At 36.6% G+C, this 14,122-nt stretch overlaps 1 protein-coding gene across 1 annotated transcript; it reads left to right on the top strand.

Annotated features, from left to right (window-relative positions):
• Positions 1-252: 252 nt before the first annotated feature.
• On the top strand, positions 253-690 carry LOC126851853 (uncharacterized protein F54H12.2-like). The gene has a single exon (XM_050596192.1). It carries the CDS (start codon positions 253-255, stop codon positions 688-690), a length of 438 nt encoding a protein of 145 aa, XP_050452149.1.
• The last annotated feature ends 13,432 nt before the right edge of the window (positions 691-14,122 follow it).

Genomic DNA, 14,122 nt, shown 5'->3' with positions numbered 1-14,122 from the left:
AACGTCGCGGGACGTATAAGAAAAATTCGTCGAAGATCAAGACTCGCGGAAAGAAAAACCAATACGCGGTCATCGGGCAATAAGAGGAGGGGAGGAAAAAGCAGTGAAAAGGCTTAAGACATCCACGAAACGCCGAAAAATCGTAAAAAGCGCACCGTATCCGACATATTTTCTTAAACGCTCGTATAAATATAATCTTTGAAAGCGGAAATTACAGCGACGAGAAAGTAAAATTTACGCTAATTAAAAGACATGTCCTTTCTTCATACGCATTCGAGCGAGTGTTTAAAGAGTGAACTCGACCTCTTCTCCTTACCACCCACGCAAACTAGTATCGAGAGTTCACAATGGATTCATTACAAACCCGTGACTTCGCTCTCGGACGACTCGCCGATAGAATTCGTCATTCCCGGTCACGGAGAAGAATATTTAGATCTTACGCACACCATGCTGAGTCTTCGCGTACGCGTAGAAACGTCAGGCGATTCCACAGGACACGTTACGGGAGTAGGCGGCAGCGCAACGACGGACAATGTAGGCCCCGTAAATCATTTACTTCATTCCATCTTCAATCAGATCGACGTGTATTTCAATCAAAAGCTCGTATCGCCGCCAAACAACGCTTACGCGTACCGCGCCTACATCGAGGCGTTGTTAAATTATTCTTCACCGGCAAAACTTCCCATCTAACCTCATGTCTATGGGACGCGGATACTCCCGGACGAATGGACGAACCGGTGGAATCAAAAACGGCAAATTCCGCTCTCGTGAGACGCGCTCATTACATACGAGGAGGACGGGCTCTAGATCTTATAGGCCATCTCCATTGTGATGTTTTCAATCAGGACAAATTTTTAATTAACGGTGTAGAAGTACGTTTGAGGCTCGTTCGTTCGAAAGATTTGTTCTGTCTTATGGATAGTAACGGTGCGTCGTCGAAAATTCATATACTGGATGCGAGTCTGCTAGTGAGAAGAGCGAAGATAAGCGCCGGATTATTGCTCGCACATGCAAGAATGCTGAGTAAAGTTACGGCCAAATATCCGCTCACGAGGGTCGAGGTTAAAACATTCACGATCCATAGCGGTGTTGTGGGCGAATCGTTAGATAATGTAATACTTGGTCAACTTCCGAAAAGAATAATAGTCGGTTTTGTCAATAATAAAGCATTTAACGGCGATAGAAAATTAAATCCGTTTAATTTCAAAAATTACGGAATAAATTTCTTCTCGCTGTACGTCGACGGCATGCAAATTCCCAGTAGACCGTTACAACCCGCTTTCTCGACAGAAGAATCGCTTTACGTCGAGGCTTATCAAACGCTCTTCACGGGAACAGGTATTCATTTTTTAATGAAGGAAATTCTATAAGCAGAGATGATTATTCAAAGGGCTATACGCTATTCGCTTTTGATCTTACGCCCGACTTATCGGCTAATTATGCAGGACATTGGAATCTTGTGAAACATGGTAGTTTACGATTAGAAGTGCGATTTGAGAAGGCGCTCACCGAGACCGTTAACTGTATTATTTACGCAGAGTTTGATAATGTCATAGAAATTGACTCATCCCGGCAAGTCATTGTCGATTTTGCCGGTTAGATTTCCGTCGTTCTCTATAACGTAATACTCAAAAAATTTTCTCCCAATTTTCCCCCTCCACCACAAGCGATCAAAATCGCAAACATCAACGTGCTACGTATCAAAAAACATGCAGTACGGTAAAAAATATTTCAGTTTCATTCGAGACACGAGTATCGACGCTCCGCCAAGAGTTTAAAACTAGCTATCCAGAGCACACAGGTTTTCGCATTATGGATATAATCGTCGACATACAGGGTTTCCGTGATGCTCGCGAGAAATTTATCCCTAAAGAAGTTGCCGTTGTCGCCGTTGACGCGCCAATTGTCGGACATTGGATTATGATGCCACCGCATTCGTTTGGCGAATTACCGGAAAATGTAAGACGACAAAATAATTGGCTCACGCGAAATTATCATGGTATTGAATGGTTCGACGGCGAAGCTAATCCGAAATATTTTACAACGCATCTACGCGAAATAACAAGACATGCCCGCTATATTTATGTCAGAGGATGTGAAAAAGCAAGCTATTTGAGAAATTTACTCCCTAGAGATATATATAATTTGGAAGATATTTCCCCTGCATTTAAAAATCTAACGTCGAGAGAAGGACGCGGACGATATTGTGGTTATCACGGATTTCGAAAATTCGGAATCTTTCATTGTGCATTACGCAACGCGAACAAATTAAAATGTTGGATACTCGAGCAAAATAATTTCGTCGACGGCATTAGGAACAATAGTACTCCAACTTGTCACGCTCCGGATAAATGTGAAATATCCTATGACAAAAACGAGGAAATCAGTAATGCAGATGATATTTCTTATATCATAAATGAAAATATTAAAACGCTGTCAAATAGCGAAATAGAGAAAAAAGAAAATTTTTTGAGCCCGATTAAAGAAAAAAAAGGAAGAAGAAGAAGAAAAAAAATTTAAATTATCGTCGATGATGGACAAGAACAAAATCGAAACAACTACGATCTCCGTGCAAGCAGGCATTGAAGACTCGGCGATACAAGATGATCAAAACGAGAAACCGAAAGAGGTAAATACTGAAGTTATCGAATATATAATACCACTCGTACGCTTGCCGTCGAATCAAAAAAATAAACTCACGCGAAATTTTACAAGCATTACGACACATCAATGCCAGACACGCGGGAGTTTATCCTGCCGACAGAGTCCCGAGGGTGTGGACACGGTCGACAGCTATCGTCGCTAATACAGACGAGCACAATCGACCTGGAGAACATTGGGTCGCCTTCTTCCTCGATGAGCATGGCACAGCCACCTACTTTGACAGCTACGGAATACCCCCCTTGCACCCTGGATTTCTCCTTCGTCTCCGCCGAAACTCCATTATTCATCACTGGAATACTCGACAATTGCAAGGAATTTTTTCGCAAACATGCGGACACTATAGTTGCGTATTTTTATATTATATGTGCAATGGTTATGATCTTAATCGATTTCTTAGTCTTTTTACCGAAGATTGCGAACATAACGATCGTTTAATTGTACGGTTATTTCGTAAAATTTTTCTTTGCAAAAAAAGAAACAAATGAAACATTGTATGCTATGCGCTGTTACGTTTAAGAATGTAATTCAAATTGTAATGTTATAAAAAATACAGTAGTGTCATATTTTAATTATATGTAAAATAATTATAAAAATAAATGTGAGATTTTTACTTAAATTGTTTGATTTTTTCATGCTTTCTTTTTTCGCCGATATGACGTCATATTCCCCTACCACGTTACCTGTATTTTTCAAGACGCCTCTATTATCACCATCCTGACATCCCCGCCATACGTCTACTTTTCTAATTCACTAAAATTGTTGGTTCCCCACTAATGCTTCGTACAATTCTAATTTGTTAAAATTTTGAAGAATCCCTTCCAAAAATCAGAATACGCCTTCGGAAAAAAATATAAAAAGAGAAGCCTTAAGATTTAGAGACACTTTCCTACAATCTTTGCTGGAGCTACATGCCTACACAGCAGGCAAACATCGTCTACTGTACCTGCTTGCAATATCCTGGACATCTCTCGCGTCAAAAATTTACCGGAAGAATAAAAGTAAGTGTTTAATAATAAATTTTATTCGTTTTAATACTTTGCTTTTATTTTAATAACATTTATTAATTAATATTTTTATCTTTTTTGCACAGTGAAAACTAGATCTGGCAAGGAATACTATTATGCTCCTACCCCCCTCAAGCGTTGCTACCGCGGAGGAAAAAAATATATTATTATTCAACCCGTAAACGAGCCCGATGTCATTTTCATCGGATACTATAAAAAGGACATCGGGCGACTGCCTTCGACGACTGCTTTTCCTCGATCATGCTACTCCCCGGAATACATTCGGGATGGTTCTCCACCGGCATCCCCTTCATCCGATATAACAATTATTTTGGAGGATACACCACCTGCATCACCACATTCCTTTAATCACATCCCCGACGGGGAATTATTAAGCATGGTCGAGGAGGCCTTCGCAGAAACATAAAAAAATTTTAATGTAAAAAAAAATTGTACAAAACATTACTGTAGCGTAAATAAAAATGTTATTTATCTTAAATATTACCTGAAAACGTTCAATTTTTTCCTTTTCTCTCCTTCCTTCTTTCCTTCCTAGCCTCTGCGGCGCCATAGCTCTTTCAATCTCCGATAGTGTATCGCCTCCGATGACGACATCGCGTCTACCTGCATTGCATGACTCGCCTGGCGCGGACAATCATGTCCGATCATGAACGCTTCGTATTTCGTTTAAATACCTTGATATCAGATAATTCCGCACTAGACGATTTTTCTTTTTTCAGCAAGAAGGAGAGACACGGGCGACGCGCTCGCTGCAGTTCGAAGTTTTTCCGTAAGGACGGTCAAAGGCGAGAGATGCCGTATGTCATGCGATATTTTTCGATTTTCCACAGGGCTGGGGAGAAGGAGGAGGATGAGGAGGGGAATGCAATGGGACATCTCTGCTGTCTTCGGCGCTCAATATTTTACCGGCTGCTGACACGTCGGACTTGTCGACTTTCTCTTTCCCTCACTCTATTTTCTCTCTCGTTTTTCCAGCTCGTCGGAACCAATCAAACAGCCGGCAACTATAGGAGAAACCAATCGGAGCGCTCGGTCCCCGGGTCGGAGAGACCTACTCTTCGCTTAAATGCCCCATCTAACTCTCACTCTTGTAAGATTTCAGTTAGCCCACCGCACTAGGACCCCGACCAGAAAAGCAGAGGACCCAAGTTCCAGCCCGAGTATTTCCAGCCCAGGAAAAAATAAAAAATAAAAAAAAACTGCCTCGTGGACGTCCACGACTCCCCCCACTCTTAAAAAAATTTTAAAATTAAAAAATCGCCTCGTGGACATCCACGAGTCTCCACTCTTTTTTTCTCAGGTACCTGCGCAGGAGGACAGGGGGGAAGGGATCACAGCGGGGGGCTGGCGCCAAGGGGGAAAAGGAGGGACATTCCTGTCTCACTATAGTTGCTCCTATACTACTTATAGATATCTTATGTATTCGTGCCATTAGCATGGTAACGGCAAAAAAAATTATACATTTCGGGAACAGTAGTTATAATTATATATATCGCCTCTTGTAGTATTTTCAGAATATTTGTTACTTTGCTCGACAATGAATTCTATGAGCTCTTCCGAAAAGAAAATTTGAAATATTTCGAAAATAGATGATTGCCCATTTATATTTGTTTTGATTCCACTATTCTCGTCATCAAATTCGTAAATTATAGGTTGAAAATCTCTTTGTGTCCAGGAAAATGTGGTTTTACATTTTGTTTGCTTTGGTGCAGCTTTTATGCTATTATCTTCTGATTCCGATGAAGAGAATAAAAGGCGACGTTTTTTAAATTTTTGCTTGTAAAAAGGAACAGGCATTTCAAAATCACTTTCTTGGATGATCTGGAATGTCTGGAGATCTTTATCTCTCTTGACGTTAATATGTCGACTATAAAATAAAACAATCACGTTTATAAGGAACAAATTCTTTATTGCGTATAATCGATGTGATCCATGCGTGTTCGCGTGCTCGATAGACTCAATGCTATCTCCGCGCTTGCGCAAAAAACTCACCGCGCCACCTTCGAATATCAAGTCACCTCAGGCAACTGCGATATATAAATTCCTACGAATGACAAGTTCGTAACACACTTGTTTCCTCATAATCAGAATTATCTGATGTATCATGTTTGCATGTTTTTGTGTTCATTTTCTTATTCTAATGTTTCATTTTAGGGATAAAACAAAAAAATAACTGTAAAATTTAAATACATTATTTGTGGGATGAGAAGTGATATGTGGGAGAAGCGATTCGATGAGATGAGAATAATTACAACAGTACAATGTGATGTCTTCAGAATTCGTTTACTGATTGCCCCGGATGCAAACAACGGAGCGCGTACCTCCACTCGCATTACCTTCCTTTTTTCTCAGGAAATATAACGGCCAAATTCGAATGGTCGAAATTGCTGGAATTCGATGTCACAGTTCGACAGCGTAGTATCGTTTTACAATACTCGGAATTATACGCGTCGCCTAACATATTTTGATTTATTACGCATCGCCTAAATATTTAAATAACATGCACACTAACGGAATATGTAACAGCAAGATTAGCATTCACTTTCGTCTAATTGAGATAAGATCTATCAGAATAATTATCGATAAAATTTTCAGGGCGCCTATAGGCGCCTTCCGTGTCAGAAAGCCAAACTGCGTCGAGCGCCTTTAGGCACCCTCAGTCTCAGGCGATCACAATGGGATAAGCGCCTATAGGCGCTCCCAGTGTCACAAACGTAAAATTTCTAAGCGCCTATAAACGCCCATAGTAGCCTAGGGGTTAAGAAGAAAGAAGATAAATCAAAAACTTATTTATATTTTGAATTTTATGTTTGTTTATATTTTATAAATTATGTATTTATAATACATAAGTTATAATATATATATATATATATATATATATATATATATATATATATACAGGGTATCCTGCAAAGATTGTGCCAACGCTTGTGAGCGGGTAGAGGACAGTAAACTGAACAGAAAAGTCTTTTACCATTTTGCAATTTTTACAATAATTATTGAAATATTAATTAAAAAGTATTGGCGAATGAGGCAAAGTTTGACCTCGTGACGAAAGGAACACGCGTGAAACTAAACACTTTTCGTTGCCGTGCGACACTAGAAGCTGCTGCTGGCACGCCTAGAGCGTACATCCCATAGTCTAGCCGTGTGAGAGCCGCGCGAAAAGCGTGCTCATTCGCCAATATTTTTTAATTATTATTTCGAAAATTATTACGAAAATTGCAAAATAGTAAAGGACTTTTCTGTTTAGTTTACTGTCCTCTACCCGCTCATGAGCATTGGCACAACCTTTGCAGGACACCCTGTATATTATACATATGTATACACATATATGTATACACATATGTATATACATATATATATATATATTATATATATATATATATATATATACATATATATATATATATATATATATATATATATATATACATATATATATATATATATATATATATATATATATATATATATATATATACATATAGATATATATATACATATATATATACATATATATATATACATATATATATATATATATATATATATATATATATATACAGAGTGTATCAAAACAAGTATAATGTCCTTAAAGGGTCGTATTCCCGAATGAATTCTAAGACAATTTTTCTTTTACGAAAATTTGATTTGAAGCTTAGTTTTTTAATTATAAAAGGAAATAGTGAGCGAATGACGGGAGGGTACATATGATAGGCAGGGGCGATATAACTTCCACTCGATGCAGGTGCTTACGCGAAGCGCTCGCTAGCTGATCGAGCTGATCAATGATATATATATATATATATATATATATATATATATATATACAGGGTATATATACACTATATGTATATATATATATATATATACATATATATATACACATATATATACATAAAACTAATAAATTTAAATTTGAGAAACAAGAAAATCTTCGATGCTTTGAGTATGCATTAAAAAGTATACTTAATCCTGCTATTGATCATTCAGAAAAACCTTCTAAATATGATATATCAAAGTATGAAGTTTTAAATATGGAGTACCCAGTAAAAATTATACTAGGAAATATGAAAAAGTATGAATATCTTTTAAATATAGCTATAAATGTTTTTAGAGTAGATGAGAATAATGGTAAGTTTACCATCGGACAAATTATTACAAGTGATAATTATAGAGACAGAAAATGTATAAATCTTTTAATGTATGAGGAACATAGTTGGAATTAAATATAAAAATATGAGTGCTTTATTAAAAGAACCGGTACCGGAACCACAGCAAATGTGCGCGAAAGTTAGAAGTGAGCGTGCGAGCGAGCGTGCTTCAAAAAGACAAGCGCGAAATGAGACGGCCGACGGACAAACGCACCCGCGAGTATCGAGACGTGCCTGATTCTAAGACGAATAGAATATGTACACTCTTTATGATATTAGTTCTACGTGTCATACGACTGTAGTTTGCACGCGGCGGATGAACAGCGATAAATCGTCTGTCTCGGAATAACTCCGGTAGTCACACTGCACTGAAATATACGACTATTTCTTAAAAATGAGATCGAGTTTCTAGTATCACCTGAACAGCGTACACGCGTCGATTACTCTGAGCGGAATGGGCCGAGCTCGGTTGTCGGCTTACTTTTATACAGTCGTCGCCTTCTCGAAGGATCCAGAAGATTCCCGAAATTTGCTCATTTCCGCCGACAGTTTTTATGCGACTTGTTTGTCACAATTTCGTTTTAGTTCCTTCGAGAAGGGCGACGATGTTTGTTGATGCCGCGCGTTTTCGCTCGGTCGCAGAAACGCTGCCTCGCATCGCGCGCGTGGCGATGACGCGTCGCGCGGCAACAACATGCGAAGTTCGAGATTGTTGCAATCTTGAACAAGAACAAATAACAAAATAATGTAGAAAACGTTACATATGTGAAAAATGCAACGATTCGTTTGAGAAAGAAGAAAAGTATAATGATCATGTTGCTTTATGTATATACGAAAAACAAAAAAATAAAAATGCTCACTAACTTAAATAGACAATATTTTTCCATAGGTGCAGAGCAATATCATTCATATACAGTTAGTTCAGATTTTGAAGCAATATTACAAAAATCAATTATGAAGAATGCAATTCATGAGCATAAGCCAAATAGTTTCTGCTTTTATACAATAGACGAAACACAATTAATAAATAATAGGAAAATTGAACAATTAATGAATAAATTAAATAATCTTATCGTTAAATATGCAAAAAGATATTATGAACTTAGAAAAACAAATAAACCTATAGCAATGACAAAAGAAGATATTGACAATTTCAGAAAAGCTGAAAAGTGCTATATTTGTCAAATGCCTTTCATTCAAGAACCGGAGGTTTGCCGCAATGGTTAATTTAATGAAGAATCATCAAATGCGAAGCATTCAAGAACCGAAGGTTTGTTAATAAAAGTAAGAGATCACGATCACTATATAGGCCGTTATCGAGGAGCAGCGCATAGCAAATGTAACCTAGAACTAAAATTACCAAATTTTGTACCAATATTATTTCATAATTTGAAATACGATTCTAAATTATTCCTAAGATGGATTCTGAAACTAGGAGCTAAATATGCACGGAAAAATAAAAAAGGTCTAAATATAATGCCAAACACAAAAGAAAATTACGTTACAATTTCCATAAATAATATATTTATTGATCAATATGAATAAGAGTATGACGTGTCAAAATGTAAAAAATGTAAAAAAATATATAAGAATAAAATTATTGAAACTTGTAAAGAATGTGATTCGGATACACACATTAATAGAAAAGGAGATATAATTTATAAATTTATGGAATTGAGATTCATTGATACATTTAGATTTATGGACAAAAGTCTAGATTCATTAGTTAAAAACTTACTCGACGTAAACGATTGTTTTTGTTCACGTTCGTAAAAATGTTCAAGAAATAACAAATATGAAGTTATTTCCTATAAATGAACATGATGTACATAAAATGATTGCCAGATGCAAAAAGTGTAACGGAAATATTTTTAAACCCGTTGATTATTCTAAATTTAAAATTATTCTAAAAAGATTTAAAAAAGAAGACTTACATTAATTTTACAAAAGGGAATTTATTTTTATGAATGGATGGACTCTTATGATAAAATGTATGAGTCATATTTGCAAAGCAAAGTCTAGCAAAAGCAAAGAATGGTATTCAATTTTAAATGATGAGAATGTGAACCCTTCTAAACTTAAATTTGCGCATAAAGTATTTAGACATTTTAAATGCAAAAATGTACAAGTATATCATAATTTATACTTGAAGTTAGATACTGTTTTATTACATGATGTTTTTAACAACTTTAGAGAAAAATGCTATAAAGAATATGGGCTTGACCCTGTATATTATATATCTGCTTCACATTTTGCTAATGATGCTTCGTTAAAATACACAGGACAAATACTAGAATTATTATCAGATAGGGAAATGTACGAAACATATGAAACAGGAATAAGAGGTGGAATATCAATGATTCCACATAGGTACGCACTAACTAATAATTGTTACTTTATGATAATAAGATTGGAAAGACTGTTAAACTGGCATGCAATAAAAAACTGAGCAACGTTGTGTGTGTGTGTATGTCTCCTGGCTCTAGGAATAGGAATAGAAGCTATACAACTCTCTTCTATCGTATATAGAAAACTATATATGAATTAGAAAAGATTGTACACCTCAGGAGCCCCTCATAAGAGAATAAGAACTAAAGAATTGAAAGAACTAAAAGAGAAAGAACTAAAAGAAAAAAATCACCTGACGGTGTGTACTCAAATCAAAAAATAAAAAAAGCGCTGACGAGCACATACCGTCAGGTGATTTTCCTCAAAGAGATTTTTGCAAAATGTCTTAGCAGGTCATTGGCACGGTGTTAATTCACGTAAACCTGCCTTTGTCATTCATTATTTTTTCACGAAATCAATCATTGCACTCACTTCTAAGTTCGGGTCAAGTCCTTTTCCTTTGAAAGTAAATTTTAATTCATCAATTAGACCTAAGTTATTTCTAAAATTAAAATACATTACATTTGCAGGTTTGATATAAACTGCTAATTTATCTGCAACAAATCTATATATTGGGTTATCCAAAAAATTTGAATATACACATATATCAAGATTGACTCGGTTTTCACAGAATACTTTTATTTGACCTGACTCTATAACAGTATTTTGCGGAATACCAAATATTTTATCAGGATTGGTTATTATTAATTTTACAGGACTATATATTCTTGTATTATTATTCTGTTTAATTTTCTGTTTAAATTTAAATTTGTTTATATCGAAAGCTGGTGATAAATTTTTTCTTTCTTCTTCTATGAAATTTTTCAAGTTTTGGATAACAATTTCGCCAGAGACTAGATCAAAGTTTAGATCGTAGCATAATTTCACCCGGTTCTTTTTTAATAAGAGAAACTCCTTCATTTTGATAAACCTTCGATTCTTGAATGCGTCCTTCGGACTTAGTCTTTAAGATGCTTCGCATTTGATTCAGTCTTGATTCTATTGTATCAAATATTTTGTTCAATAATTTGTCGTTTTTATCAAAATCAATTCTAATAACTGTTTCAGAATTATCTTTCATTAATTCAACAATTTTATATTTTGGTACCCAATTATTTTTTTCTATTTCTAGAATATTTTTAACTTTATATATGACATTCTTTTGAATATCTTCGGCAGAATTAAAATCTTGATCTAAATTTATGGTTGTTGTATACATATTTAGTTCTTCTGGCACAAATAAAAATGTAATTTCACCCCTGCGCTGTCTTTCATGAATATATATCTACCTATCCTAGTTTACCTAACTTGAAGCGTTTTTGTTTCTTGAAACGATAAGATACCCCGTCTTTTAAATTTCCTTTCAGTTTATACAGCATTTATATTAAAAAAATATGAATTAAAAATATTAAACTATCACTCTATTCATAACCATATCATAAGCTACAGTCTTTTGGTTTACAAATACCACGTAACAATTTAATCCCTTGAAAGATTTGGAAGAATCAGCAATTAAGATTTTTGATAATTTCTCCACAGTGGAAATATTCTTTGGTTTATTCCTCAAATCAATATTAAAAAAGCAATTATATTTTATAAAATTGTCAATTATGTGAAAGTGAGAAATCATTCTATCAGGGCCATATAATGCTTCATCATACTCCGAACTTGAGCGATACAACTGATAATAATCTCCATTTTCAATTTTATAATTTTGAGGTTAATTAATCCTTTCGGAAGGATGTCTTTCTTCTCCAAATAATATTTGAATATTCTTAATATTAACATGATCCCAATTTGTTGGATTCTTATTTTGGTCGTACAGAAATTTATCTTTTATAAAGAAAACAAATGCCCAATTTGGTTCCTGAGTAAAAACAAAATCATTTAAGGATATACGTAAAGTATTTAAATCAGGTAATCCTCTATATTCTACACACTGAGTAGTATAGGGGCCACTATAGTGAGACAGGAATGTCCTTTTCCCCCTTGGCGCCAGCCCCCCGCTGTGATCCCTTCCCCCCCTGTCCCCCTGGGCAGGTACATAAGAAAAAAAGAGTGGGGACTCGTGGACGTCCACGAGGCGATTTTTTAATTTTAAAATTTTTTTAAGAGTGGGGGGAGTCGTGGACGTGCACGAGGCAGTTTTTTTTTTATTTTTTATTTTTTCTGGGCTGGAAATACTCGGGCTGGAACCTGGGTCTTCTGCTTTTCTGGTCGGGGTCCTAGTGCGGTGGGCTAACTGAAATCTTACAAGAGTGAGAGTTAGATGGGGCATTTAAGCGAAGAGTAGGTCTCTCCGGCCCGGCGACCGAGCGCTCCGATTGGTTTGTCCTATAGTGGCCGGCTGTTTGATTGGTTTCGACGAGCTGGAAAAACGAGAGAGAAAATAGAGTGAGAGAGAGAGAAAGTCGACAAGATGTCCGAGGTGTCAGCAGCCGGTAAAATATCGGCCGCCGAAGACAGCAGAGATGTCCCATTGCATTTCCCTCCTCCTCCTCCTCCTCCTCCTCCTTCTCCCCAGCCCTGTGGAAAATCGAAAAATATCGCATGACATACGGCATCTCTCGCCTTCGAGCGTCCTTACGGAAAAACTTCGAACTGCAGCGAGCGCGTCGCCCGTGTCTCTCCTTCTTGCTGAAAAAGAAAAATCGTCTAGTGCGGAATTATCAGATATCAAGGTATACAAACGAAATACGAAGCGTTCATGATCGGACATGATTGTCCGCGCCGGTCGAGTCATGCAACGCAGGTAGACGCGATGTCGTCATCGGAGGCGATACGCTATCGGAGATTGAAAGAGCTATGGCGCCGCAGAGTCTAGGAAGGAAAGAAGGAAGGAGAGAAAAGGAAAAAATTGAACGTTTTCAGGTAATATTTAAAATTAATATTTTAACATTTACATTAAATTTAACATTTTTATTTACGCTACAGAAATGTTTTGTACAATTTTCTTACATTTAAATATAATATTTATAACATTTACAAAAAGATGTTAACTCTTAATGGATGGAAAATATGGGAATTCGTTGTTTTTTCAATTATTTAGCTGCATATTTTTCCCCCTCTTTTCCTTATATTTCAGTATATAAGTAAGGCGAGAAAACGTGGAACTTTATTCATTTGAGTTTGCTCGAAATCTTCATTTCGGCTTCGGTACAAGTATTCGTCGTTGTTGTGACCAGTGTTCAACTAGTTCTCGGTAAAAAGTGATAAAAATGGCCGCCACAAAAAAAGTATCCAGTGAACGGAAAAAGCTAACCGATTTTGTTAAATCTACTCACGTTTGTGATATTAACAAATCGGGCCTCAAGACCGACTTCGATAGAAGAAACGATCAGCGATATTTATTATTATCGACGACGTACGGGCTTAACGCATCGTATACTAAGAAGATTCACGTGGGATTGCAGGCGACGAGCGAAAATTGCTTTGTACCGATTGTAAAATTAACAGGCAATTATGCAGATGGAATATGTCTCGACACCGACACCTGGCAGCAATTTCAAATTAGCATGGAGCAGATGAAGCAGTATTTGTGCGAGAATCAAAAATCCAAACCAAGTCCGATTATTATCAACAATATTTCCATCGGCTTCACAACCGCTTACGGAACAAGGGCAGTGATAGTGAGTTATAAGGAAAATGCGGGACAACCGGCGAATAATAACGAGACGGAGGAGCAGCCCCGTTGAAGAAGCAAAAAACGTACAGCGTCGCCATTGTGATGCAGAAAACTACTTTTGTCGGCCTGGAAGATATCGCAAGATGTGTGGACGCTCATTTGGCACGGTTAATTCCCATTACCGACACCGTCAACGCGTGCTCCAAATACCTGATTAACGAAGTAGAATTAAAACTTCCCTCGTCTTACATAGATTGTGAAAT

This window comes from Cataglyphis hispanica, chromosome 9 (genome assembly GCF_021464435.1).
Source record: "Cataglyphis hispanica isolate Lineage 1 chromosome 9, ULB_Chis1_1.0, whole genome shotgun sequence".
NCBI classification, from domain to species: domain Eukaryota; kingdom Metazoa; phylum Arthropoda; class Insecta; order Hymenoptera; family Formicidae; genus Cataglyphis; species Cataglyphis hispanica.
This window is presented reverse-complemented; position numbering and strand designations above follow the sequence as displayed.